The following is a 26,329-nucleotide window of genomic DNA, read 5'->3' on the forward strand; positions in this document are numbered from 1 at the left end:
CTGAGGGAGGTGGGGGAGGGGTTATCACCTCTCCCCTGTGTAAGGGGGCTGGGGGGCACAGGGAGTGCTGTCACACCAGGAGGCGTTGCTTGGGGACATCTTGCTGTCTGGTGTGAACAGGAGGGATGTTAAATGTCGGTTAATTGAATAGTCGAGTAACCTCCTGAATTCTTATCAGTTAGTCGACTAGTCTCTAGTCCCCGGGGTGGGGCCGGCAGCCACAGTACCTGACGCAGCAGTGCCGGGGGTCCCGCGGGAGCTGGGTCATGAGGGGAGCTGGTTTAAAAATCAGCTCCCTTCGCGGGCCGGCTGCCTGTCGCCCAGGGGTGCTGCTGCTGATGAGGAGGCAGCAGCGCGGGGTGGCAGCAGCCCGTGTAAGGGGAATCGGAGCTCCCGGAGCGGAGCAGGGTGCCTGCCTGCCTGGCTCTTAATCCCCTTCCAATGCAGAGCTGCAGCCGGAGTATAAATACATTGCTGGAGAATGCAGGGGAGTGATCAGGAAGGCGAAAGCGCAAATGAAATTGCGACTGGCAAGGGGTGGGAAGGGGAACAGGAAAGGTTTCTACAGGCATGTTAACGAGAAGGTGATCAGAGCGGGGGTGGGGCCCTCACTGGACGAGGGAGGTACCCTAGTGACAGAGGATGTGGGGAAAGCTGAAGCACTCGATGCTTTCTTTGCCTCTGTATTCACGGACAAGGTCAGGTCCCAGACAAATGCACTAGGCAGCGCAGTATGGGAAGGAGGTGGGCAGCCCTTGGTGGGTAAAGAACAGGTTAGGAACTATTTAGAAAAGCTAAACGTACATAAATCCATGGGTCCGGACTTAATGCACCCGAGGGGACTGGGGGAGTTGGCAAATGTCATTGAGGAGCCTTTGGCCATTATCTTTGAAAAGTTGTGGAGATCGGGAGAAATCCCGGATGACTGGAAAAGGCAAATGTAGTGCCCATCTTCAAAAAAGGGAAGGACAATCCAGGGAACTACAGACCAGTCAGCCTCACCTCAGTCCCTGGAAAAATCATGGAGGGATCCTCAAGGAATCCATTTTGAGGCACTTGGATAAGAGGAAAGTGATCAGGAATAGTCAGCATGGATTCACAAAGGGCAAGTCGTGCCTGACCAATCTGATTAGCTTCTATGATGAGGTAACTGGCTCGGTGGACGTGGGGAAGTCAGTGGATGTGATAGACCTTGGCTTTAGCAAGGCTTTTGATACGGTCTCCCACAATATTCTTGCCAGCAAGTTAAGGGAACGTGGATTGGATAAATGGACGGTAAGACGTATGGAAAGCTGGCTAGACTGTCGGGCCCAACAGGCAGTGCTCGATGTCAGGCTGGTGGTCAATTTCTAGCAGAGTGCCGCAAGGATCAGTTCTAGGACCGGTTTTGTTCAATATCTTTATTAATGACCTGGATGAGGGGATGGATTGCACCCTCAGCAAGTTTGCGGATGACACTAAGCTGGGGGGAGAGGTAGATACGCTGGAGGGCAGGGAAGGGTCCAGAGTGACTTAGACAAATTGGAGGATTGGGCCACAAGAAATCTGATGAGGGCCTTGGGAGGGAAGAATCCCAAGCATTGGTACAGGCTGGGGACTGACTGGCTAAGCAGCAGTTCTGCAGAAAAGGACCTGGGGGTTCCAGTGGATGAGAAGCTGGAGATGAGTCAACAGGGGCCCTTGTAGCCAAGAAGGCTAATGGCATATTAGGTGCATTAGCAGGAGCATTGCCAGCAGATCCAGAGATGTCCTTATTCCCCTTTATTCAGCTTTGGTGAGGCCACATCTGGAGTATTGTGTCCAGTTCTGGGTCCCCCACTACAAAAAGGATGTGGGTGCATTGGAGAGGGTCCAGCGGAGGGCGACCAAAATGATTCGGGGGCTGGAGCACAGGACCTATGAGGAGAGGCTGAGGGACTTGGGTCTGTTTAGTCTGCGGGAGAGAAGAGCGAGGGGGGATTTGAAGGGGATTCCAAGGAGGCTGGCGAGAGGCTGTTCTCAGTGGTGACGGATGCAGAACAAGGAGCAATGGGCTCAAGTTGCAGTGGGGCAGGTCTAGGTTGGAGATTAGGAAAAACTCTTTCCCTAGGCGGGTGGGAAGCGCTGGGCTGGGTTCCCTGGGGTGGGTGGGGCGGAGTCTCCGTCCCTCGAGGTGTTTCAGTCCTGGCCTGACAAAGCCCCGGCCGGGTGGGTTTGGGTGGAGCTGGTCCTGCGTTGGGCAGGGCGCTGGGCTTCCTGGCAGCCCTGGGGTTCTAGGACTCTCTGACCCTAAGTCGGTGCAGGACTGAGCCGGGCCGTGGGGCTGCCTGCTGAAACTGGTACGAGCAAGGGTGGAGGAGGGGAACGGTGCAGTCCATGGCATTAACCTAGGACGGGGGTGGCTCTTCTCCCCCCAAAGTGAGGCTTGCAAAGTCGCCCCTGCCCCCCCGACGGCCCCTGCGCCCTCCCCCAGACCCCCTCAACATGGTGCCCTCAATGGGAGCCTGATATGGCCAAAGAGCCTCAACTTGTTTCTTAAAGGGGCAGCCTCCTTTTTTCCCTTGACAATTCTGATGCGGCTCTTCGCGTGTTGGGCTCTTTGTTACAGGGGTTGGCCACCCCTGAGGTAGGAGCTTTTGCTTTGGGGCTACTGGACGGCACCGCTCCATCCCCAGTGAGCTGGGGGGCTGGTGTGGGGCTCAGGGAGCGGGGCCGCCCGTCTGGGGAGCACGTGTTCTGTCTCAGCAAGTCGCCCTGCTTGGATGCTCTCGGCTGTAGGCCCCAGGGCCGCATGTGGGGCCATCACTGAGGCGCAGGCGTCACCAGCAGCCGCAGCCCCACAGCCACGTGGTCCGAGCAGTCGGCCAGCTGGGTGATGAAGGAGAACGTCTCCACCGTCTGGGAAAGCAACGGGACAGTGTCAGGAGCAGAGCAGGCTCCCCAGCTACCCCAGAGAATACAGCCCCCCCCCGAGACTACAGATCCCAGCATGCAGTGCGCCCAGGCCTGGCCACGCCAGAGCAGTGCAGCCTGGGACTTGTAGTTTCCCTGGGCTGCCCCCCACCCTACCATCCCCTCTATCAACACTGAGCACTGGCACAGCTCACTACCCCTTCCCGGCCAGGCCAGGCGCCTGGCCCAGCCCCCGCCCCAGCACAGACACCTGCTGCCCCCCAGCCCCCGCCCCAGCACAGACACCTGCTGCCCCCCAGACCACAGCATGAGCCGCCCCCTCCAGTTCCCATCATGGACTCACATCCAGCCCCCAGCAACAGTCCCCACCCCAGCACAGACCCTTCCCCCCTCTCTGCCCCCCACCCCACCTCTTTCCCCCCACAGGCCTCACTGCCCCCCAGCCTCTGAGCCATGCAAGTCCCAGAGCTGGGCTCCAGGTTGCATCTCCGGGCTCCCGCCTGGGGCTGTCCTATACCCTGAGGCATGGGGCCTGCCCTTGGCTCTGTGGGGCCAGGCAGGGCAGCAGCGGGGGCCCCATGGGGCACTCACCGTGGCCAGGCTGGGGTGGGGGCGCTCGCGGTGCAGGATGTAGTCGACGCGGCGCCCGGCCCAGGGGCTCCTCGGTGCCGACGGGTCGGGGCTGCCGTCCTGCAGGATGGGCCCCTCCAGGTACGTCTGCCGGCCCCCCTCTCGCTCCAGCGTCCTGGGGAGCGCAAGGGGAGCCGTCGGGGGGACGCCATGCACGGGGGTCCCAGTGCAGGGCAGGGGCAGACCCGGCCTTGGCGCAGGGCTGTAGATCTCCTGCTCCCCCCCTCGCTCCAGAGCCCGCAGGGACGGGGCTGCCGCGAGCTCTCCCCAGGCCTGCCCGAGAGCCGTGAGGCCGCTCAGCGGGAGGTGCTTTAGCCAAGGGCCTGGGGTATCACCGGGGGAGCCGTTGCCCCCAGGGCTGCCCCGCTGGGGCATGTCCCTTCCCGCACGTGTAGCCAGCACCCCAAGGAGCGGCCCTGCTGCTCGCCCGGCCATGCCACAGCAACGGGCCAGGGTCTGCGACCGGCTTTGCTTTCCCGCCGGGCCCGCCTGAGCAGAGAGGCCCCACCGGACACGCGGCCCCGGCCCGGGCCTAGCCGGGAGGCTGCACTTGTCCAAGGGCGAGAGAGAAGGTTTCCCTGAGCACGGAGGGTTCCCACAGGACGGCGGGGGGCCAAACAGGGACGGCTCCAGTCCCCAGGCTCCCCTGCTAGCCCCCAGGCAGGCTGCTGGAACGGCCCAGCCTGGCTCCATTTCACAGACCGGACCGCCTCCCAGTCTGGTCCTAAGCACTGCCGGGCGGGGTCGGAGCAAAGGCCCATCCAGCCCAGGGTCCTGTCGGCCCACGGTGGCCACTGCCACGTGCCCCAGAGGGAGAGACCAGAACAGGGAACCATCACGCGACCCCTCCCCTGTCGCCCATTCCCAGCCTGTGACAAACAGAGGTAGGGACACCCTCCCTGCCCAGCCTGGCTAACAGCCATTGATGGACCTGACTGCCATGAATCTATCTAGCTCATTTTTGCACCCTGTTAAAGCCTGGTCTGCACAACATCCTCTGGCGAGGAGTTCCACAGGTTAACTGTGCACTGCATGAAGAAAAACTTCCCTGCGTTTGTTTTAAACCTGCTGCCAGTTCATTCCATTTGGTGACCCCTAGTTCCTGTGCCATGAGAACAAGTCAATCACTTTTCCTTAGTGACTTTCTCCTCACCTGCCCTGACTTTCAGATCCCCAGAGCTCTAGGACCCACGGGGGCCCTAGACTGCCCCCCCTCTCCCGCCAGTGCACTAGGACCCTCGGGGCCCTGGACTCCCCCCCCCATGCGCAAGGACCCATGGGGGCCCTGAACCCCCCCAGCACTCTAGGACCCACGGGGACCCTGGACTCCCCTCCCCCCCAGTGCGCGGGGGATCCTGCAGGTGGTGTAAAGTATCAGAGGGGTAGCCGTGTTAGTCTGAATCTGCAAAAGCGACGAGGAGACCTGCGGCACCTTATAGACTAACTGAAGTGTAGGAGCATAAGCTTTCGTGGGCAAAGACCCACTTCGTCAGATGCAGGTGGTGTAGTTACCATTTCAGATCCTCGGGCGTGGACACGGCCTTCTCGTGGATGCGGAGGTAGCTCAGCATGGTTCCTGCGGGAAGGACACGTCAGAGCCTGTGGGCTGCTGGAACGGGGCCAGTCGGGCAGGGGCGTCAGCGCTGAGACCTGGCCAGACACACGGGCGGCGCCTCGGGGATGCGGGAGGCTGCCAACGGGTCCAACCTTGTGCTGCGCTCCTGGGGGACCCCCGCCCCCAGCACTAGGCCTGCCGGACGGGCCCCTGGGCCCTCAGCCTTAGGAGGCAGGGACACGCGTGGGGCCCCGCTAGGCAGGCAGGGGGGACGGGTCAGGGGCTGGGCCGGCTGGGGCTGACATGGGGCGTCAGGACGGCCAGTGGGAGAACCAGTCCCCGGGCCAGCACTCAGGGGCTACACGACTGGTCCATCGTCCCTGGGGCGGGCCGGCGGCCAGAGGCCCCGGTTCACAGGCCGCAGCGCAGGGGGATGGTGGCGCCGCAGGAGCCGAGACGTGCAGCCAGCCAGCTTGCAAGCCACGTCCCACGTGCACCAGCTCCTCCCAGCTGCCCCGGCGGGGCCCTCACGGAGAACCCGAGCCCTGGACTCCGGCATCCGGCGGGTCACCAGGTGCCAGCGCGGCTCGTGTTCTCCGTGCGACGCAGCTTCCCCTCCGGCCGCGCTGCGGGGCCCGGGGAGCGCCAGGCCGGGGCTGCTCTGGGGAGGTTGGGAGCAGAACGTCACAGCGCCCGAAGGGGCTGCTCGGGGGAGGTCAGGAGCAGAGCGTCACAGTGCCCGAAGGGGCTGCTCGGGGGAGGTCAGGAGCAGAGCGTCACAGTGCCCGGAGGGGCTGCTCTGGGGAGGTCAGGAGCAGAGCGTCACGGCGCCCGGAGGGGCTGCTCTGGGGAGGTCGGGAGCAGAGTGTCACGGCGCCCGAAGGGGCTGCTCTGGGGAGGCCGGGAGCAGAGCGTCACGGCGCCCGGAGGGGCTGCTCTGGGGAGGTCGGGAGCAGAGTGTCACGGCGCCCGAAGGGGCTGCTCTGGGGAGGTCGGGAGCAGAGCGTCACGGCGCCCGGAGGGGCTGCTCTGGGGAGGCCGGGAGCAGAGCGTCACAGTGCCTGGAGGGGCTGCTCTGGGGAGGTCGGGAGCAGAGCGTCACGGCGCCCGGAGGGGCTGCTCTGGGGAGGTCAGGAGCAGAGCGTCACGGCGCCCGGAGGGGCTGCTCTGGGGAGGCCGGGAGCAGAGCGTCACGGCGCCCGGAGGGGCTGCTCTGGGGAGGCCGGGAGCAGAGCGTCACGGCGCCCGGAGGGGCTGCTCTGGGGAGGTCGGGAGCAGAGCGTCACGGCGCCCGGAGGGGCTGCTCTGGGGAGGCCGGGAGCAGAGCGTCACAGTGCCTGGAGGGGCTGCTCTGGGGAGGTCGGGAGCAGAGCGTCACGGCGCCCGGAGGGGCTGCTCTGGGGAGGTCAGGAGCAGAGCGTCACGGCGCCCGGAGGGGCTGCTCTGGGGAGGCCGGGAGCAGAGCGTCACGGCGCCCGGAGGGGCTGCTCTGGGGAGGCCGGGAGCAGAGCGTCACGGCGCCTGGAGGGGCTGCTCTGGGGAGGTCGGGAGCAGAGCGTCACGGCGCCCGGAGGGGCTGCTCTGGGGAGGCCGGGAGCAGAGCGTCACGGCGCCCGGAGGGGCTGCTCTGGGGAGGTCGGGAGCAGAGCGTCACGGCGCCCGGAGGGGCTGCTTGGGGGAGGTTGGGAGCAGAGCGTCACGGCGCCCGGAGGGGCTGCTCTGGGGAGGTCGGGAGCAGAGCGTCACGGCGCCCGGAGGGGCTGCTCTGGGGAGGTCGGGAGCAGAGCGTCACGGCGCCCGGAGGGGCTGCTCTGGGGAGGTCGGGAGCAGAGCGTCACGGCGCCCGGAGGGGCTGCTCTGGGGAGGCCGGGAGCAGAGCGTCACGGCGCCCGGAGGGGCTGCTCTGGGGAGGTCGGGAGCAGAGCGTCACGGCGCCCGGAGGGGCTGCTCTGGGGAGGTCGGGAGCAGAGCGTCACGGCGCCCGGAGGGGCTGCTCTGGGGAGGTCGGGAGCAGAGCGTCACGGCGCCCGGAGGGGCTGCCTTGGGGAGGTCGGGAGCAGAGCGTCACGGCGCCCGGAGGGGCTGCTCTGGGGAGGCCGGGAGCAGAGCGTCACAGCGCCCGGAGGGGCTGCCAGAGACCAGCCAGGCGGCGGCTTTTGGTGTCTCCGTAACCCCGGAGGAGGGGGCGGGGTCAGGAGAGTTTGTGACTGTCCGGGGGGCTCAGTGTTACCCCCAGGCTGAGATAGTCATAGAGCCCTAGAACGGGAAGGGACCTCGCGAGGCATCGTGTCCAGTCCCCACCCTCATGCAGGACCCAGCGCCGTGTAGAGCATCCCTGACAGGTGTCTGTCCAACCTGCTCTCCCATAGCTCCAGGGCTGGGGGTCTCCACAGCCCCCCTCAGCAACGTATCCCAGGGGTTCACCACCCCGACAGCCAGGAAGTTTTCCCTAATGTCCAACCTCAACCTCCCTGGCTGCAGTTTAAGCCCCTTGCTGCCTGTCCTGTGCTCAGAGGCTGAGGGGAAAATATTTTCTCCCTTCTCCTTGTGACACCCTTTTAGGTACCTGAAAACCACCCTCATGTCCCCTCCCAGTCATCTCCTTTCCCAACTAAACCAGCCCCGTTGTTTCAGTCTTCCTGCTTAGCTCCTGTTCTCCAGACCTTCCATCGTTCTCGTTCCTCTTCTCTGGACCCTCCCCAATTTCTCCACATCTTCCTTGAAATGCGGTGCCCAGAACTGGACACAAGACTCCAACTGAGGCCTAATCAGCACAGAGTAGAGCGGAAGAATGACTCCTCGTGTCTGGCTCACCACACTCTGTTAATGCAGCCCAGAATCACGTTTGCTTTTCATAGAATCATAGAATCATAGAATAATAGGACTGGAAGGACCTCGAGAGGTCATCGAGTCCAGCCCCCTGCCCTCAAGGCAGGACCAAGCTCCGTCTACACCATCCCTGACAGATGTCTATCTAACCTGTTCGTAAATATCTCCAGAGAGGGAGATTCCACCACCTCCCTTGGCAATTTATTCCAATATTTGACCACCCTGACAGTTAGGAATTTTTTCCTAATGTCCAATCTAAACCTCCCCTGCTGCACTTTAAGCCCATTACTCCTTGTCCTGTCCTCAGAAACCAAGAGGAACAAATTTTCTCCTTCCTCCTTGTGACACCCTTTTAGATATTTGAAAACCGCTATCATGTCCCCCCTTAATCTTCTTTTTTCCAAACTAAACAAGCCCAGTTCATGAAGCCTGGCTTCATAGGTCATGTTCTTTAAACCTTTAATCATTCTTGTCGCTCTTCTCTGTACCCTTTCCAATTTCTCCACATCTTTCTTGAAATGTGGCGCCCAGAACTGGACACAGTACTCCAGCTGAGGCCTAACTAGTGCAGAGTAGAGCGGCAGAATGACTTCACGAGTTTTGCTTACAACACACCTGTTGATACAACCTAGAATCATATTTGCTTTTTTTGCAACAGCATCACACTGTTGACTCATATTCAACTTGTGGTCCACTATGACCCCTAGATCCCTTTCCGCCATGCTCCTTCCTAGACAGTCGCTTCCCATCTTGTATGTATGGAACTGATTGTTCCTTCCTAAGTGGAGCACTTTGCATTTCTCTTTATTAAACCTCATCCTGTTTACCTCTGACCATTTCTCTAACTTGCTAAGGTCATTTTGAATTATGTCCCTATCCTCCAAAGAAGTCGCAACCCCACCCAGTTTGGTATCATCTGCAAACTTAATAAGCGTACTCTCTATCCCAATATCTACATCATTGATGAAGATATTGAACAATACGGGTCCCAACACAGACCCTTGAGGAACTCCACTTGTTATCCCTTTCCAGCAGGATTTAGAACCGTTAACAACAACTCTCTGACTACGGTTATCCAGCCAATTATGCACCCACCTTATCGTGGCCCTATCTAAGTTATATTTGCCTAGTTTATCAATAAGAATATCATGCGAGACCGTATCAAATGCCTTACTAAAGTCTAGGTATATGACATCCACCGCTTCTCCCTTATCCACAAGGCTCGTTATCTTATCAAAGAAAGCTATCAGATTAGTTTGGCATGACTTGTTCTTCACAAACCCATGCTGGCTATTCCCTATCACTTTATTACCTTCCAAGTGTTTGCATATGATTTCCTTAATTACCTGCTCCATTATCTTCCCTGGGACAGACGTTAAACTGACCGGTCTATAGTTTCCTGGGTTGTTCTTATTCCCCTTTTTATAGATGGGCACAATATTTGCCCTTTTCCAGTCTTCTGGAATCTCCCCTGTCTGCCATGATTTTTCAAAGATCATAGCTAAAGGCTCAGATACCTCCTCTATCAGCTCCTTGAGTATCCTGGGATGCATTTCATCAGGACCTGGTGACTTGCTGACATCTAACTTTCCTAAGTGACTTTTAACTTGTTCTTTGTGTATCCTATCTTCTAAACTTACCCTCTCTCTGCTTGTATTCACTACGTTAGGCACACCTCCAGACTTCTCGGTGAAGACCGAAACAAAGAAGTCATTGAGCATCTCCGCCATTTCCAAGTTTCCTGTTACTGTTTCTCCCACCTCACTGAGCAGTGGGCCTACCCTGTCCTTGGTCTTCCTCTTGCTTTTAATGTATTTATAAAAGGTCTTCTTGTTTCCCTTTATGCCTGTAGCTAGTTTGATCTCATTTTGTGCCTTTGCCTTTCTAATCTTGCCCCTGCATTCCCGTGTTGCTTGCCTATATTCATCCTTTGTTAGTTGTCCTAGTTTCCATTTTTTATATGACTCCTTTTTTATTTTGAGATCGTGCAAGATCTTTTGTTTGCAACAGCCTCACACTGCTGACGCCTATTTAGCTTGTGGTCTGCTCTGACCCCAGATCCCTTTCTGCAGGATCCTCCCTAGACAGTCGCTTCCCGTTGTGTGTGTGACACGGATTGGTCCTTCCTAAGCGGGGCACTTTGCATGTCTCCAGTTTGGCCAGACCATTTTGAATTCTGACCCATCCTCCAGAGCACTCACAACCCCTCCCAGCTCGGGCTCATCTGCAAACGTAATGAGCAAGCTCATCTAAATCGTTGATGAAGATACTGAACAGAGCCGGTCCCAGAACAGACCCCACTTGTTCTGCCCTTCCAGCAGGACTGTGAACCATTAATAACTCCTCTCTGGGAACAGTTCTGCACCCGCCTTACAGTAGCCCCATGTAGGTTTTATTCCCTAGTTCAGTGGTCCCCAACGTTTTAGGGCTGCCGGGCGCCTGGGGGCGGGGCCACTCACGCGCTGCGCGTATGGGGGTGGGGCCGTGTGACGTAGTGGGGGTGGTACTTGCTGGGCTGAGGTGACCCCTGCTGTCTGGAGCAAGACCCAGCAGGGAAAACCTCGCTAGGCAGAGGTAATGCCAAACTTGTTGAGCCAGGGGCCAGACACCCCCCATGGAGAGGAACAAAGGAAGGTGGAAGGCTGCCCTGGCTGGGGGGCAGGGCTGGAAGTTGGTTAGTTGGTTGGTGGCTGTCTGTGAGGATGGATGAGACAGCCTAGGGAGAGGAGCTGGAGTTTAGGGGCCCAGTCTCCCCCCAACTCAAGGGGGCCTGAGGCATCCTAGCCCAGCTCTGTGACCAGATTACCTGTGCAGTGCTGTATCCTGGAGAGGCAATAAACTTCCCCAATTCTACTGGCTGGTGCAGTCTGTTTGTGCCATTTCGGGGTGCAGGAGACGGGGGACCCCAACGCGCCGTCACACTGGTGTCAGAAGTGGGATGCACTGCACCCCGTGGATGAAGCTCCCAGCGGCAAGCGACAAGGCGCAGTAGAAGCAAGAGCCCTGGAGCCAGGCGTGCTGGAGACAGAGCGAAGCGGTTCCTGGGAATCGTGGGGCGCTGCAGCACTAGACTGGTGAGTCTGCACCGAGGGGCCCAGCGGGCAGATGGCCTACGCCCGACTCTTGAAGGCAGAGCTGGTGGGGCTGTGCAGAGAGAGGGGCTTGCCTGTGCAGAAAGCAACCAAGGCCCAGCTGATTGCTCAGCTAGAAGAGAACGACCAGCCACAGGGCCAGGATCTTGTCCCCAGGGGAAGCAGCCAGACCCCCCCTGAGAGTGTGTCAGGCTCAGAGAGGGGGAGGAGTGCTGGAACTCACCGGAGAGATGAGACAGCTTCCCCCAGGAGGCCTGCAAGCTGCAGCCCATCTAGGGCAGGGGCCAGCCAAGCAGAGCTGCGGCGGCTGGAGATCCAGCTGCGGATCAGGGAATTGGAAGTAGAGGACCGAGAGAAGGACCGCCAGGACCGAGAGAGGGACCGCCAGGACCGAGAGAAGGAGCGCCAAGATCGAGAGAGGCAGCGGCAGCATGAGCTGGCCATGGCAGAGCGGAGAACCGGCGGGGCACCAGCTGCGCCAAGTGCGGATGGGCCCCAGGGTCCCAGGACTGCCAGGCGCTTGGAGAGGCTCGTGGTGGCCCAATTGAAGGACATGGGTGACATAGACGGGTTCCTCAGCTCCTTTGAGAGGGCCTGTGGACTGCAACGGGTTCCCCCAGCTGACTGGCTGCAGGAGCTCATCCCCGCACTGAACCAGGAGGCGGCCGGAGTGCTCAGTCAGCTGGAGGACCTACAGCCAGGGGATTACAACCGAGTCAAGGAGGCCCTGCTGCACAAGTTCGGGCTGACCCCCGAGATGTACAGGAAGAAGTTCCGGGGGGTACAGAAAGGGCCACGGGAGACCTATGTGGACCTGGCCGCCCGCCTGGCGCAATACTGCCGCAAATGGGTGTCTGGAGTTGGAGCCCAGACTGCAGAGGAGCTGCTCAAGCTGGTCATGATGGAGCAGCTCTATGAAGTGTGCCCACCCAAACTGAGGCTGTGGCTCAAGGACCGGAGACCAGAGAACCCCCAGGAGGCCGGGAGACTGGCAGATGAGTTCACGGAGAGCCGGTCCGGGTGTGAACGGGAATCCCGGAGAGAAAGGGAACCGCGCAGAGACCGGATCTCGGCTGAGTGACGGAGGGAGTCAACTACGAGGCGAGCCCAGGGAACAGGTCGTCTGTGCCCCAGAGAACCAGCCAGGGCCTGGACAGAGACAGCCCAAAGCCTAACTTGCCAGCGCTGTGGGCAAAAAGGCCACAAGAGGGCTCAGTGCACCAGGTCCCAGGACCGGGGACTTTCCAGGGTTAACTGGCTGGGGCGGGAGGAAGGGCAGGCTGCCCCAGAGGCAGGGGCTGGCAGGCAAACCTCAGCTCAGAGAGAGGGGAAGGATGCTCAGTGCACCTCCCCTGGGAGGTCTGATTCTCAGGAGGCGGATTTCTCTGTGTACCGGGTGGGGGCAGGGCGGCCCCTGCGGAGCGAGTGCCTCATACCCCTGGAGGTGGATGGTAGGAAGGTGACGGGCTTCTGGGACACGGGGGCGGAGGTGACTCTGGCCCGATCCGACATAGTGACCCCAGACCGGATACTACCCCACACCCAGCTGACCCTGAAGGGCATAGATGGGTCCCCGTTTAAGGTGCCTGTAGCCCGGGTGCATCTGAAATGGGGGGCGAAGAAAGGCCTCAAGGAAGTGGGGGTGCACCCACACTTGCCCACCGAGGTGCTGATGGGGAATGACCTAGAGGAGTGGCCCCATGAATCCCAGCGGGCTCTAGTCACTACCCGGAGCCAGAGCCAGCGGGGGGCTGACAACGTGGGTCCAGGGAAGGACTCCGGGCAGCGTCCTCAGGGTCCCATCCCAGTGGACACGGGGTCCAGCCAGGCTGGGACTCCGGACCTAGGCAAAGGTGGGGAACAGGTCCCGATCCCTGCCTCAGCAGCTGAATTCCAGGCTGAGGTGCAGGCAGACCCCTCCTTGCAGAGGCTGAGGGACCAGGCTGGCCTCCGTGCAGCTCGGCCCCGGGGGAGAGGTGGCCAGGAGAGATTCCTGCGGGGGCGTGGACTCCTGTTCCGTGAGTGGCTCCCCCTCAGGAAGGCGAGGGCATGGGGGGTCCAGCGGCAGCTGGTCGTCCCCCGAAAGTATCGCCTCAAGCTGCTGTATTTGGCCCACGATGTCCCCGTTGGGGGCCACCGGGGGATCCGGAGCACCCGGCTGAAGCTGCTCCAGCACTTCTATTGGCCGGGAATCTTTACAGCCGTGCAGCGGTACTGCCGGTCCTGTGACTCCTGCCAGAGGGGCGGGAAGGCCCAAGACAGGAGGAAAGCGGCTTGGGGGTCTCTACCCCAGATAGACCCTCTGGGCTTGCTGAGAGAGTTATGGGAGGGGAAGGCCCCCCTGGATGGAGCATCGGGGATGGAAGCCGCCCTGGCTGTCCAGAGAAGGCTCGCTGGGCTCATGGCCCCGGCCCGAGAGACCCTGGCCAGAGATCAAGGCCAGTGGAAGGGTGGGTGTGACCCCCGAGGACAGGCCTGTGCCAGTCGCCCTGGAGTGGGGCGGCGAGTGGACAGAGGGAAGCCAGCTCATGTGGGGCCTTGCCACGGCCGGCCTGAGTCAAGGGGAGCACCCATGTCCCCAGGGCGGGTTCCCACGCAGAGGACCCGAACTTCCCTAGGTCACGAGCGGAGTGACCCTGCTCAGTTCGCTCTCGGAGGGGGGAGAACTGTGACGTAGTGGGGGTACTTGCTGGGCTGTGGTGACCCCTGCTGTCTGGAGCAAGACCCAGCAGGGAAAACCTCGCTAGGCAGAGGTAATGCCAAACTTGTTGAGCCAGGGGCCAGACACCCCCCATGGAGAGGAACAAAGGAAGGTGGAAGGCTGCCCTGGCTGGGGGGCAGGGCTGGAAGTTGGTTAGTTGGTTGGTGGCTGTCTGTGAGGATGGATGAGACAGCCTAGGGAGAGGAGCTGGAGTTTAGGGGCCCAGTCTCCCCCCAACTCAAGGGGGCCTGAGGCATCCTAGCCCAGCTCTGTGACCAGACTACATCTGTGCTGCGCTGTATCCTGGAGAGGCAATAAACTTCCCCAATTCTACTGGCTGGTGCAGTCTGTTTGTGCCATTTCGGGGTGCAGGAGACGGGGGACCCCAACGCGCCGTCACAGGCCGCTCACAGGCTCCGTGACTGGGGGTGGGGCCAAGCATGCGCCGCACGCCCGAGGTCGGCACCGGTATGTGCCACGATCCCGGGCAGGGGCTGCCCAGGTTCCGCGCGGCGCCCCCAGGGGCTGGGGCCGGGGCCTGGGTCAGGGTCAGGGCACACGCAGGGCACCCGGGGGCGGGGGGTCAGGGTCGGCACCGGCACACGCGGCACACCCGGGGCCAGCCATGCGCCCGGGTCTGGCACCTGCTACATGCCCGGGGGTGGGGGCAGCCCAGATTGCTCCGCGGGTGCGTGTAAAGGGCCCACGGGCACCGGGTTGGGGACCACGGCCCTAGTTCATTGATAAGAGCACGTGCGATGGTGTCAAATGCCTCACTAACGTCTAGTGCTAGAGATGTAGCCCTGGTAGACTGATCTTGCTGAAACAAAAGAGCACTAAGGAGAACTTTAGAGACTAACAAGATGGTTTATTAGGTGAGGAGCTTTCGTGGGCTGAGGAAGTGGGTCTGGCCCACGAAAGCTCCTCACCTAGTAAGCCATCTTGTTAGTCTTTAAAGTGCTGCATGGTCCTGTCTTTGACTAAAGTCTAGTATCCCACGTCCACCACTTCTCCCCTCTCCACAAGACTCGCTATCCTCTCAAAGAAAGCTGTCAGATTGTTTGACACGATTTGTTCTTTACAACCCCTGCTGGCTGTTCCCTGTCACCTTATTATCTTCCAGGTGTTTGCAGATGAATTCCGCAATTACCTGCTCCATTATCTTCCCTGGGACAGACGTTAAACAGAGTCTGTGGTTTCCTGGGTTGTTCTTATTCCCTTTGAATAGCTGGGCACTAGATTTGCCCTTTTCCCGTCTTCTGGAATCTCTCCCGATAACCATGATTTTCCAAAGATGATCGCTAGAGGCTCAGATACCTCCTCTATCAGCTCCCTGAGTACTGTAGGATGCATTTCGTCAGGTGCTGGGGACTTGCAGACTTTTCTAAGTGATTTTTAACTTGTTCTTTTTTTATTTTATCGTCTAAACCTACCCCCTCCCCACTAGCATTCACTATGTCAGGCATCCGGTCACCATCAAACTTCATAACCAAAACCGAAACAAAGACGTCATTGAGCACCTCTGCCATTTCTCAGTTCCTGTTACTGTTTCTCCCTCCTCACTGAGCAACGGGCCGACCCTGGCCTTGGGCTTCCTCTTGCTCCTAATATATTGGTAGAATGTCGTCTTGTTCCCCTTTATGTCTGTAGCTAGTCTGAGCTCGTTTTGTGCCTTTGCCTTTCTAACCTTGCCCCTGCATTCCCGTGTTATTTGCCTGTATTCATCCCTTGTCATTTGTCCCGGTTTCCACTTTTTAGACGACTCCTTTTTGATTGTGAGATCATGTAACGTGTCCTGGTTGAGCCAAGGTGGTCTCTTGCCAAACTTTCTCTCTTTCCTATGCAGCGGAATAGTTTGCTTTTGGGCCCTTAATAATGTCCCTTTGGAAAAACTGCCACCGCCCTTGTGACCTAGTGTGGGTGTTGTTACAGTCATGCACTGCTGGATTGGGTGTGTGTGTGTGACCTAGTGTGGGTGTTGTTACATTCACTCTGTGCTGGATTGGGTGTGTGTGTGTGTGACCTAGCGTGGGTGTTGTTACATTCACTCTGTGCTGGATTGTGTGTGTGTGTGTGACCTAGTGTGGGTGTTGTTACATTCACTCTGTGCTGGATTGGGTGTGTGTGTGTGTGTGTGTGACCTAGTGTGGGTGTTGTTACATTCACTCTGTGCTGGATTGGGTGTGTGTGTGTGACCTAGTGTGGGTGTTGTTACATTCACGCACTGCTGGATTGTGTGGGTGTGTGTGTGGCGTAGTGCGGGGGCTGTTTGCTCTGTGACATGTGTCCCCCTGCGCTGGGCCGTGCGATTCCCACGGACTCCCCCACCTGTGGATTGGCCCAGACCCCTCGGCCCAGCCTGCCCAGGTAACAAGGCTCCTCCCAGGGGGACAGACAAGGTGAGGGGGGTGGAGATGCCACCTGGCTGGGGGCAGGGTCTGGGAGCGAGAGTTTCTGGCTCGGAGTTAAGAAGGGAACAGCCTGAGCTGGGTGCTGAGGGTTGGGGGGGGCGATGGAGCCCCTAACCCAGGGGGCTGAGGCGTCCTGGCCCTGACTCCTGTAGCCCCGTCCCGTCTGTGCTGGGCTGTGTCCCGGGGAGGAGGTGACCCCCCCCCCCGTTCTACCGGCGGGTGGAGTCTGTTCTGGCTGCTCCGGGGGGGCAGGGGCGGGGTCCCCGCACACCGCCACAGAGAGCGAGGCTGGGCAGGACTCCCCGGATGTGTTGGGCCAGGCAGCTGCGGCCGGACACAGCAGAGAACTCCTGCCGGGACGGGGCGGGGGGCAGGGCCAGTCTGGGTGGGGCTAGGATGGGAGATGAGGCTTGGCGCAGGAGGGGGGTGGGGTGAAAGACCTGGGAGCCCTTTCCCACCCCCCCACAGGAATGAGGCTGCCTGTTCTCGGGGCCTGCGCCGCGCCCCTGGGAGCCAATAGACCTTCTCTTCTACCTGCCGCCTGAGAGTCCCGCCTGGCCGGGGACCCCCACACTCTGTGACAGCCCTTCAGTTGTTTTTCCTCCCACGGGACCAGCTCTCTGAGCTCCCCAAAATCAGCCTTCCTGAAATCCATCGTCTCCCTCCTGCCGTTCCTTAGCATCCCCCCCTTGTGCAGCGCGGCCTCCCCTTGGCATTCCCAGCGACAGCCCCACATCTTCCTACCCCACTGGTGCCTCTCTAGAGACGGGGGTGGGGAGGGGCCCAGGCAGAGCTGGGGGAGGGGCAGATGTAGGCGAGCAGGGGCGGCTCCCCCGGAGGACCGGCTCTCGCCGTTATCTGCAGCCAAGCCAGGGCCGGCTTGGAGAACTGAGGCACAGAGGGCAGCCAGGCTGGGCCGTCCAGACACGTACCTATGGCCCAGGGCTGGTCCTGCCTGGGCCCCACTCGGCATGGGTCGCGGTACTTCTGGAAGATGCCGTGGGTCTGCTCCAAGCCGTCCCCTGGGGAGAGCCGGCAGGGTGAGTGGGCCCTTCTGCCCCCCGGTCCTTCCCATCCTGCTGTCCCTTCCCCTCCCCCTCCTTTCCCGCTGCCCCGCCCTCCTCTCCCACTACCCCGGGGGCTGCCCCTCCCCCTCCACTCTGTGTGATGAAGGGGAATTTTCTGTAATACTTTTATTCCCGTGTGTGCCTCAGTTTCCCTTTGTGACCCCAGCAGAGAGCAGGGCCTCGTGCGTGTCACTCGCTGTGCGGGGGAGGGACTCTGCGGTTGGAGCAAATCCAGCTCCACGGCGGCCTAGGGAGACCAGAGACGTCTCCCGGAGCGAGGGGCCGACGCCCGGGACGTGGGGGCTGGGCCGGGTCCGCGGCAGAGACAGGGAGCCCCAGGGCGGGTCCCGTCGTGCGGGGCGGGATGGGCAGGCAGGGCCTCTGTCTCCCTGGGCGAGCCCGAGCGCTCGGTCTTGGGGCCAGGCGAGTAGCCCCAGGCCTCAGAGCCTGGTGCCCTGCAGGGCCCGACCCCCACGGCTCCTGGGCCTGGCCCGCCTGCAGGGAGCCACGGGCGAGACGGAGGCCTTGGGCCCCAGGCCTGCCCAGGGAGCGTGGGAACCCTCGGGGTGCGGCCCGCTGGGGGGTCACTCCCCGGGGACGGGTTAGAGCTGGGCACAGCCCCCCCCGACTCCCCGCCTGACGGCCCCTCCCCCTCTCCATGCCCCTCCCTTCCCTCCTGTGACTCCCCGCAGCAGCCCCCTCGCTTCCCCCCCCGACTCCCTGCCCGGCGGCCCCTCCCCTCTCCATGCCCCTCCCTTCCCTCCCCCGTGACTCCCCACCCAGCAGCCCCTGCCCCTCCTCTCCTCCTTGCTTCCCCCCCAAAACCTGCCCAGTGGTCCTTCCCCCTCACTTCCCCCTCGACTTCTCACCCAGTGGCCTCTGCCCCTCCCCTCTCCTCCCTCTCACTTCCCCCTGTGACTCCCTGGCTGGCGGCCCCATCCCTCCTCTCCCCCTCCCCCTCCTCCTCCCTTCCCCCCCCCGACTCCCCACCCAGCAGCCCCAGCCCCTCCTCTCCCCCTCCTCCTTGCTTCCCCCCCAACACCCGCCCGATGGTCCTTCCCCTTCCCCCTCCCTTCCCCCCCTGAATTCCCACCCAGTGGCCTCTGCCCCTTCCCTTCCCTCCCCCTCACTTTCCCCCTGTGACTCCCCACCTGGAATCCCCTCCTCCTCCTCATCGCCTCCCCCCCAGCAGCCCCTGCCCCTCCCCTCCCCTGCCCCCGGCTGCCCCGGGCCAGGCCCCACCCGTGGAGCAGTTGTCAAAGTTGAGGTCTCCGCAGAAGACGTCGAAGGCGACGACGTCCCCGTCCTGCCCGTGGGAGTCTTGGAACAGCCGCGCCCAGGAGAGCGCCTGGGAGAGCTGGTCGTAGCGGGTCTGTGCGTCAGCTGGGGGGGGACAGGGCTGTTACCGGCTGCCCCCGGCTGCACTCCGGGCAGGGGGAGGAGCGGGGGGGGGGCCGCACTCGGGACATGGAGGTAAGTGGGGCAGGAGAGGGGGAAGGGGCTGCACTCGGGGCATGGGGGTAGGTGGGGCGGGGAGGGGGAAGGAGGCTGCACTCGGGACATGGGGGTAGGTGGGGCAGGAGGGGGGAAGGAGGCTGCACTCGGGGCATGGGGGTAGGTGGGGCGGGGAGGGGGAAGGAGGCTGCACTCGGGACATGGGGGTAGGTGGGGCAGGAGGGGGGAAGGAGGCTGCACTCGGGGCATGGGGGTAGGTGGGGCGGGGAGGGGGAAGGAGGCTGCACTCGGGACATGGGGGTAGGTGGGGCAGGAGGGGGGAAGGAGGCTGCACTCGGGGCATGGGGGTAGGTGGGGCAGGAGAGGGGGAAAGGGGCTGCACTCGGGGATGGGGGTAGGTGGGGCAGGAGGGGGGAAGGAGGCTGCACTCGGAGCATGGGGGTAGGTGGGGCAGGGGAGGGGTGGGGGGCACAGCTGAATGCTCCCAGGCTGCTCAACCCCCCTGGTGGCGGAGGTTGGCCACTGCAGACAAGAACTGTCCTGTTCAGTGTGTCCCTTTGACGGGGCCCTGGGGGGCTGCTCCAGGGACCACAGAGCCCAGGCCCCATGGCTGGGACCGAACCCCCCCCACCGCCCTGGGCGCTGGCTCGGCACTGGGCCAGGGGGCGCCGCTCCAGGCGCTGGGCCGTCCATGCTGGGCTGCTCCCAGGAGCCGGGGAGGGAGGCCCCCGCTCACCGGCTGGAGCGTGCAGGTGGGTGCAGTTCAGGTAGCCCACGATCCTCTGGCCTTGCGCCATCCCCAGCTGCACCTGCACGAGAAACGGCCTGTTACAAGCTGGGCCCAGCGCCCGGCCGGCTCGCCCCCTCCTCCGAGCCCGGCCCCAGACACGGCCGCAGGGCCAGCCCCATGTGCCTCCCACCGGCCAGGGCTCCGCCCCCCAGACCGAGTGACAGCAGGGGGGGAGCACGGCCCACAGCCTTGGGGCAGCGCAGTGGGACAGCCAGAACCAGCTGTTTGCTCCTTCCTGTAGTCTGAGGGGGCAGGGCCCCATGGGGCACAGGGGCCCCCAGGGAACGGCTCCTCTGTGCACAGGGGTCAGCAGCTGATTGGGGCATGTTGGGAACAGGAGAGCTCAGACTCCCCCACCCCGGAAAAGGGAGAGATCAAGGGACATGACCAGGGCTACTCAGCGAGTCCCAGGCAGAGCCGGGGAGAGACCCCAGTGGCCGTGACTTCCAGCCCCTGCTCTCTGCTGCTGCGCCTCTGGCACCTTTCTGGGTCTTCATGAGAGCAGGCGGCTCAGTGGTGCACCCCCTGGTGTGCGTGTGCCCCACATCTGGAGCACAGAGCCCAGATCCCGGCCTGGCCCCGCCAGCACAGACAGACCCCGCCCAGCATCAGCATTGAGGACACAGCTTCCACAGCCCCTCTGCTCTAGATGTGGGGTGCACACACACCAGGGGTGCACCACTGAGCTGCCTGGTCCCACGCATACCTGGTGTGACGTAGTGGGGGTACCTGGCTGGTTTCTATGCTGCTGGCTCTGGGGTAACCCCCACTAGCTGCCGTGGGTACTATGACCCAGCAAAACAGGATGAGTCACTATGCAAACCAGTGGCCAGACACCCCCCATGGAGAGGAACAAAGGAAGGTGGAATGCTGCCCTGGCTGGGGGGCAGGGTTGGAAGGGAGTTGGTTGGCTGGCTGTCTGGGAGCATGGAAGAGACAGCCTAGGGAAGGGGGCTGGAGTTTAGGGGCCCAGTCTCCCCCATCTCAAGGGGGCCTGAGGCATCCTAGCCCAGCTCTGTGACCAGATTACATCTGTGCTGTGCTGTATCCTGGAGAGGCAATAAACTTCCTCTATTCCACCGGCTGGTGCAGTCTGTTTGTGCCATTTCGGGGTGCAGGAGACGGGGGACCCCCAACGCGCCGTCACACTGGTGTCAGGGGTGGGATGCACTGCACCCCATGGATGGAGCTTCCAGCGGCAAGCGACAAGGCGCTGTAGAAGCAAGAGCCCTGGAGCCAGGCGTGCTGGAGACAGAGCAAAGCGGTTCCTGGGAATCGTGGGGCGCTGCAGCCCTAGACTGGTGAGTCTGCACCGAGGGGACCAGCGGGCAGATGGCCTACGCCCGACTCTTGAAGGCAGAGCTGGTGGGGCTGTGCAGAGAGAGGGGCTTGCCTGTGCAGAAAGCAACCAAGGCCCAGCTGATTGCCCAGCTGGAAGATAATAACCAGCCACAGGGCCAGGATCTTGTCCCCAGGGGGAGCAGCCAGACCCCCCCTGAGAGTGTGTCAGGCTCAGAGAGGGGGAGGAGCGCTGGAACCCACCGGAGAGATGAGACAGCGTCTCCCAGGAGGCCTGCAAGCCGTAGCCCATCTAGGGCAGGGGCCAGCCCAGCGGAGCTGCGGCGGCTGGAGATCCAGCTGCGGATGAAGGAATTGGAAGCAGAGGACCGAGAGAGGGACCGCCAGGACCGAGAGAAGGAGTGCCAAGATCGAGAAAGGGATCGCCAGGACAGAGAGAGGCAGCGGCAGCATGAGCTGGCCATGGCAGAGAGGAGAACCAGCGGGGCACCAGCTGCGCCAAGTGCTGATGGGCCCCAGGGTCCCGGGACTCCCAGACGCTTGGAGAGGCTCATGGTGGCCCAATTGGAGGACATGGGTGACATAGACGGGTTCCTCAGCTCCTTTGAGAGGGCCTGTGGACTGCAACGGGTCCCCCCAGCTGACTGGCTGCAGGAGCTCGTCCCCGCACTGAACCAGGAGGCGGCCGGAGTGCTCAGTCAGCTGGAGGACCTACAGCCAGGGGATTACAGGCGAGTCAAGGAGGCCCTGCTGCACAAGTTCGGGCTGACCCCCGAGATGTACAGGAAGAAGTTCCGGGGGGTACAGAAAGGGCCACGGGAGACCTATGTGGACCTGGCCTCCCGCCTGGCGCAATACTGCCGCAAGTGGGTGTCTGGAGTCGGAGCCCAGACCGCAGAGGAGCTGCTCAAGCTGGTCATGATGGAGCAGTTCTATGAAGCGTGCCCACCCAAACTGAGGCTGTGGCTCAAGGACCGGAGACCAGAGAACCCCCAGGAGGCCGGGAGACTGGCAGATGAGTTCACGGAGAGCTGGTCCGGGTGTGAACGGGAGTCCCGGAGAGAAAGGGAACCGCGCAGAGACCGGATCTCGGCTGAGCGATGGAGGGAGTCAACTACGGGGCGAGACCAAGGAACAGGTCGTCTGTGCCCCAGAGAACCAGCCAGGGCCTGGACAGAGACAGCCCAAAGCCTAACTTGCCATCGCTGTGGGCAAAAAGGCCACAAGAGGGCTCAGTGCACCAGGTCCCAGGACCGGGGACTTTCCAGGGTTCACTGGCTGGGGCGGGAGGAAGGGCAGGCTGCCCCAGAGGCAGGGGCTGGCAGGCAAACCTCAGCTCAGAGTGGAGGGAAGGATGCTCAGTGCATCTCCCCTGGGAGGTCTGACCCTCGGGAGGCGGATTTCTCCGTGTACCGGGTGGGGGCAGGACGGCCCCTGCGGAGCGAGTGCCTCGTACCCTTGGAGGTGCATGGTAGGAAGGTGACGGGCTTCTGGGAAACGGGGGCGGAGGTGACTCTGGCCCGATCCGACATAGTGGCCCCAGAGCGGATACTACCCCACACCCAGCTGACCCTGAAGGGCATAGATGGGTCCCCGTTTAAGGTGCCTGTAGCCAGGGTGCATCTGAAGTGGGGGTGCACCCGCACTTGCCCACCGAGGTGCTGATGGGGAATGACCTAGAGGAGTGGCCCCATGAATCCCAGCGGGCTCTAGTCACTACCCGGAGCCAGAGCCAGCGGGGGGCTGACAACGTGGGTCCAGGGAAGGACTCCTGGCAGCGTCCTCAGGGTCCCATCCCAGTGGACACGGGGTCCAGCCAGGCTGGGACTCCGGACCTAGGTAAAGGTGGGGAACAGGTCCCGATCCCTGCCTCAGCAGCTGAATTCCAGGCTGAGGTGCAGGCAGACCCCTCCTTGCAGAGGCTGAGGGACCAGGCTGGCCTCCGTGCAGCTCAGCCCCGGGGGAGAGGTGGCCAGGAGAGATTCCTGCGGGGGCGTGGACTCCTGTTCCGGGAATGGCTTCCTCCCAGGAAGGTAAGGGCATGGGGGGTCCAGCGGCAGCTGGTCGTCCCCCGAAAGTATCGCCTCAAGCTGCTGTATTTGGCCCACGACATCCCCGTTGGGGGCCACCGGGGGATCCGGAGCACCCGGCTGAGGCTGCTCCAGCACTTCTATTGGCCGGGAATCTTTACAGCCGTGCAGCGGTACTGCCGGTCCTGTGACTCCTGCCAGAGGGGCGGGAAGGCCCAAGACAGGAGGAAAGCGGCTTGGGGGTCTCTAACCCAGATAGACCCTCTGGGCTTGCTGAGAGATATGGGAGGGGAAGGCCCCCCTGGATGGAGCGTTGGGTGTGGGAGCCGCCCTGGCTGTCCAGAGAAGGCTCACTGGGCTCATGGCCCCAGCCCGAGAGACCCTGGCCAGAGATCAAGGCCAGCGGAAGGGTGGGTGTGACCCCCGAGGACAGGCCTGTGCCAGTCACCCTGGAGCAGGGCGGCGAGTGGACAGAGGGAAGCCAGCTCATGTGGGGCCTTGCCAAGGCCGGCCTGAGTCAAGGGGAGCACCCATGTCCCCGGGGCGGGTTCCCACGCAGAGGACCCGAACTTCCCTAGGTCACGAGCGGAGTGACCCTGCTCAGTTCGCTCTCGGAGGGGGGAGAACTGTGACGTAGTGGGGGTACCTGGCTGGTTTCTATGCTGCTGGCTCTGGGAGTACCGGGACCCAGCAAAACAGGACAAGTCACTATGCAAACCAGTGGCCAGACACCCCCCATGGAGAGGAACAAAGGAAGGTGGATGCTGCCCTGGCTGGGGGGCAGGGCTGGAAGAGGGTTAGTTAGTTGCTGTCTGGGAGCATGGAGGAGACAGCCTAGGGAAAGGGGCTGGAGTTTAGGGGCCCAGTCTCCCCCATCTCAAGGGGGCCTGAGGCATCCTAGCCCAGCTCTGGGACCAGACTCCATCTGTGCTGTGCTGTATCCTGGAGAGGCAATAAACTTCCTCTATTCCACCGGCTGGTGCAGTCTGTTTGTGCCATTTCGGGGTGCATGAGACGGGGGACCCCTAACGCGCCGTAACACCTGGTAACGTGACAAACCCCCAGTCCTGTCCCATCCCAGCAGGCCCAGTGCCCTGCAAGGAGTGGAGGCCCGGGGGCAGATGCAGGGGGCAGTGCCCCTCGGTGCCCTGCACTGCCCCCTTCAGACTGCCAGGGGAGTGGAGGTATCAGTGGATCAGGCTAGTTCTGACTCCAGAGGTATCAGTGGGTCGGGTTAGGACTCACTGCAGAGGTATCAGTGGGTCGGGTTAGGACTCACTGCAGAGGTATCAGTGGGTCGGGTTAGTCCTGACTGCAGAGGTATCAGTGGGTCAGGTTAGGAGTCACTGCAGAGGTATCAGTGGGTCGGGTTAGGAGTCACTGCAGAGGTATCAGTGGGTCGGGTTAGGACTCACTGCAGAGGTATCAGTGGGTCGGGTTAGGACTCACTGCAGGGGTATCAGTGGGTCGGGTTAGGACTCACTGCAGAGGTATCAGTGGGTCGGGTTAGGACTCACTGCAGAGGTATCAGTGGGTCGGGTTAGGACTCACTGCAGGGGTATCAGTGGGTCGGGTTAGGACTCACTGCAGAGGTATCAGTGGGTCGGGTTAGGACTCACTGCAGGGGTATCAGTGGGTCGGGTTAGGACTCACTGCAGAGGTATCAGTGGGTCGGGTTAGGACTCACTGCAGGGGTATCAGTGGGTCGGGTTAGGACTCACTGCAGAGGTATCAGTGGGTCGGGTTAGGACTCACTGCAGAGGTATCAGTGGGTCGGGTTAGGACTCACTGCAGGGGTATCAGTGGGTCGGGTTAGGACTCACTGCAGGGGTATCAGTGGGTCGGGTTAGGACTCACTGCAGGGGTATCAGTGGGTCGGGTTAGGACTCACTGCAGAGGTATCAGTGGGTCGGGTTAGGACTCACTGCAGGGGTATCAGTGGGTCGGGTTAGGACTCACTGCAGGGGTATCAGTGGGTCGGGTTAGGACTCACTGCAGAGGTATCAGTGGGTCGGGTTAGGACTCACTGCAGAGGTATCAGTGGGTCGGGCTGGTCCTGACTGCAGAGGTATCAGTGGGTCGGGTTAGGACTCACTGCAGGGGTATCAGTGGGTCGGGTTAGGACTCACTGCAGAGGTATCAGTGGGTCGGGTTAGGACTCACTGCAGGGGTATCAGTGGGTCGGGTTAGGACTCACTGCAGGGGTATCAGTGGGTCGGGTTAGGACTCACTGCAGGGGTATCAGTGGGTCGGGTTAGGACTCACTGCAGGGGTATCAGTGGGTCGGGTTAGGACTCACTGCAGGGGTATCAGTGGGTCGGGTTAGGACTCACTGCAGAGGTATCAGTGGGTCGGGTTAGGACTCACTGCAGAGGTATCAGTGGGTCGGGCTGGTCCTGACTGCAGAGGTATCAGTGGGTCGGGCTGGTCCTGACTGCAGAGGTATCAGTGGGTCGGGTTAGTCCTGACTGCAGAGGTATCAGTGGGTCGGGTTAGGACTCACTGCAGGGGTATCAGTGGGTCGGGTTAGGACTCACTGCAGAGGCAGTGAAACGTCGTCGGTGTCGGTGACCGTGCTATGACTAAAGGGTGCCAGCCCCCTGCTTTCAGCTGCCGCGCCTCCCAGTCCCGCCCTGCCCAGCAGGCCCAGCGCCCCGTGGGGAGCGGAGGCCCGTAGGCAGAGGCAGGGGCAGCGCCCGCAGCGCCCCCTTCAGGCTGCCAGGGGAGCAGCGACTCACCTGCACGCAGAGCAGCCCCTTGGCGGACAGTGCGTCCTCGCCGGCCCCGTTGGGGTAGCAGTGGTACTGGGCGGCCAGCAGGGGGTGCCGGCTGGCCAGGAAGAGCCCGCTGTTGAAGACCTTGGGGGCCCGGCAGCCCTGCAGGCCGTAGACGCCCACGTCGTAGAGGATGTGCCGGTAGACGGGGCTCAGCCGGCGGCAGAGGCGGGTGGCTGCCCGCTGGTCGAACACCTCCTGCAGGCACAGGAAGTCCACGCCCGGCGGGAAGGAGGCCGAGATCTGCCCGGCCCCGCGCTCCCCGGCGGGCATCTCAATCACCACGCTGGCTGCGGTGGCCCCGTACCTGGTGGCCCCGTCCCTGGGGCCGGCCCTGGCCTCCCCCTGCGTGAGGCGATGGCCGAGGATCTCCGCCCGCTGCTGCGTCTGCCCCAGGTTGCTCCACTTGGCCAGGCCGCTGGGCAGGAGGCAGACGTTGGCGCTGATGAAGCTGAGGGCCTGACCTTTGCCCGGCAGCTCCCACGCCGCAGGCTGGTGCGCGAGCTGGGTGTATTTGTAGGCGAAGGGCCTGCGGGCAGCCTGCAGGGGGAGCCAGAGCAGCAGGCCCAGGAGGGCGGCCGGCAGGGTGAGGATGAACAGCAGCAGCAGCGCGGAGCCCAGGAACAGCACCCGCAGGGGGTAGCAGACGCAGCATTGCTGCTGGCGCTGCTGCTTCTCCGCCGTGGTCTCCCTGAGGTCGAGCAGGCCGTCCACGGCCCAGTAGCTGGGGAACAGCAGGGCCTGGGCCAGGCGGTGGAGGCCGCGGAGGGGCCGGTTCGGGAACGGAGACTCCCGCAGGACCAT

At 62.2% G+C, this 26,329-nt stretch overlaps 1 protein-coding gene across 2 annotated transcripts; it reads right to left on the bottom strand.

The window, feature by feature from the left end:
* Positions 1-26,329, bottom strand: LOC142826410 (sphingomyelin phosphodiesterase 5-like). Of its 2 annotated transcripts, XM_075918646.1 has the most exons (7): positions 25,490-26,329; positions 19,369-19,441; positions 18,420-18,560; positions 17,043-17,132; positions 5,035-5,098; positions 3,484-3,637; positions 4-2,877 (listed from the first exon to the last, which is right to left on the bottom strand). In XM_075918646.1, the coding sequence occupies exons 1-7, from the start codon at positions 26,327-26,329 to the stop codon at positions 2,782-2,784; spliced, it is 1,458 nt and encodes a 485-aa protein (XP_075774761.1). In that variant the 3' UTR covers positions 4-2,781. The 2 variants fall into 2 exon arrangements, with proteins under 2 accessions (XP_075774762.1, XP_075774761.1); XM_075918647.1 differs by lacking the exon at positions 18,420-18,560 and having other exon boundaries at positions 1-2,877.

This window comes from Pelodiscus sinensis, unplaced genomic scaffold, assembly GCF_049634645.1.
Source record: "Pelodiscus sinensis isolate JC-2024 unplaced genomic scaffold, ASM4963464v1 ctg165, whole genome shotgun sequence".
NCBI classification, from domain to species: domain Eukaryota; kingdom Metazoa; phylum Chordata; order Testudines; family Trionychidae; genus Pelodiscus; species Pelodiscus sinensis.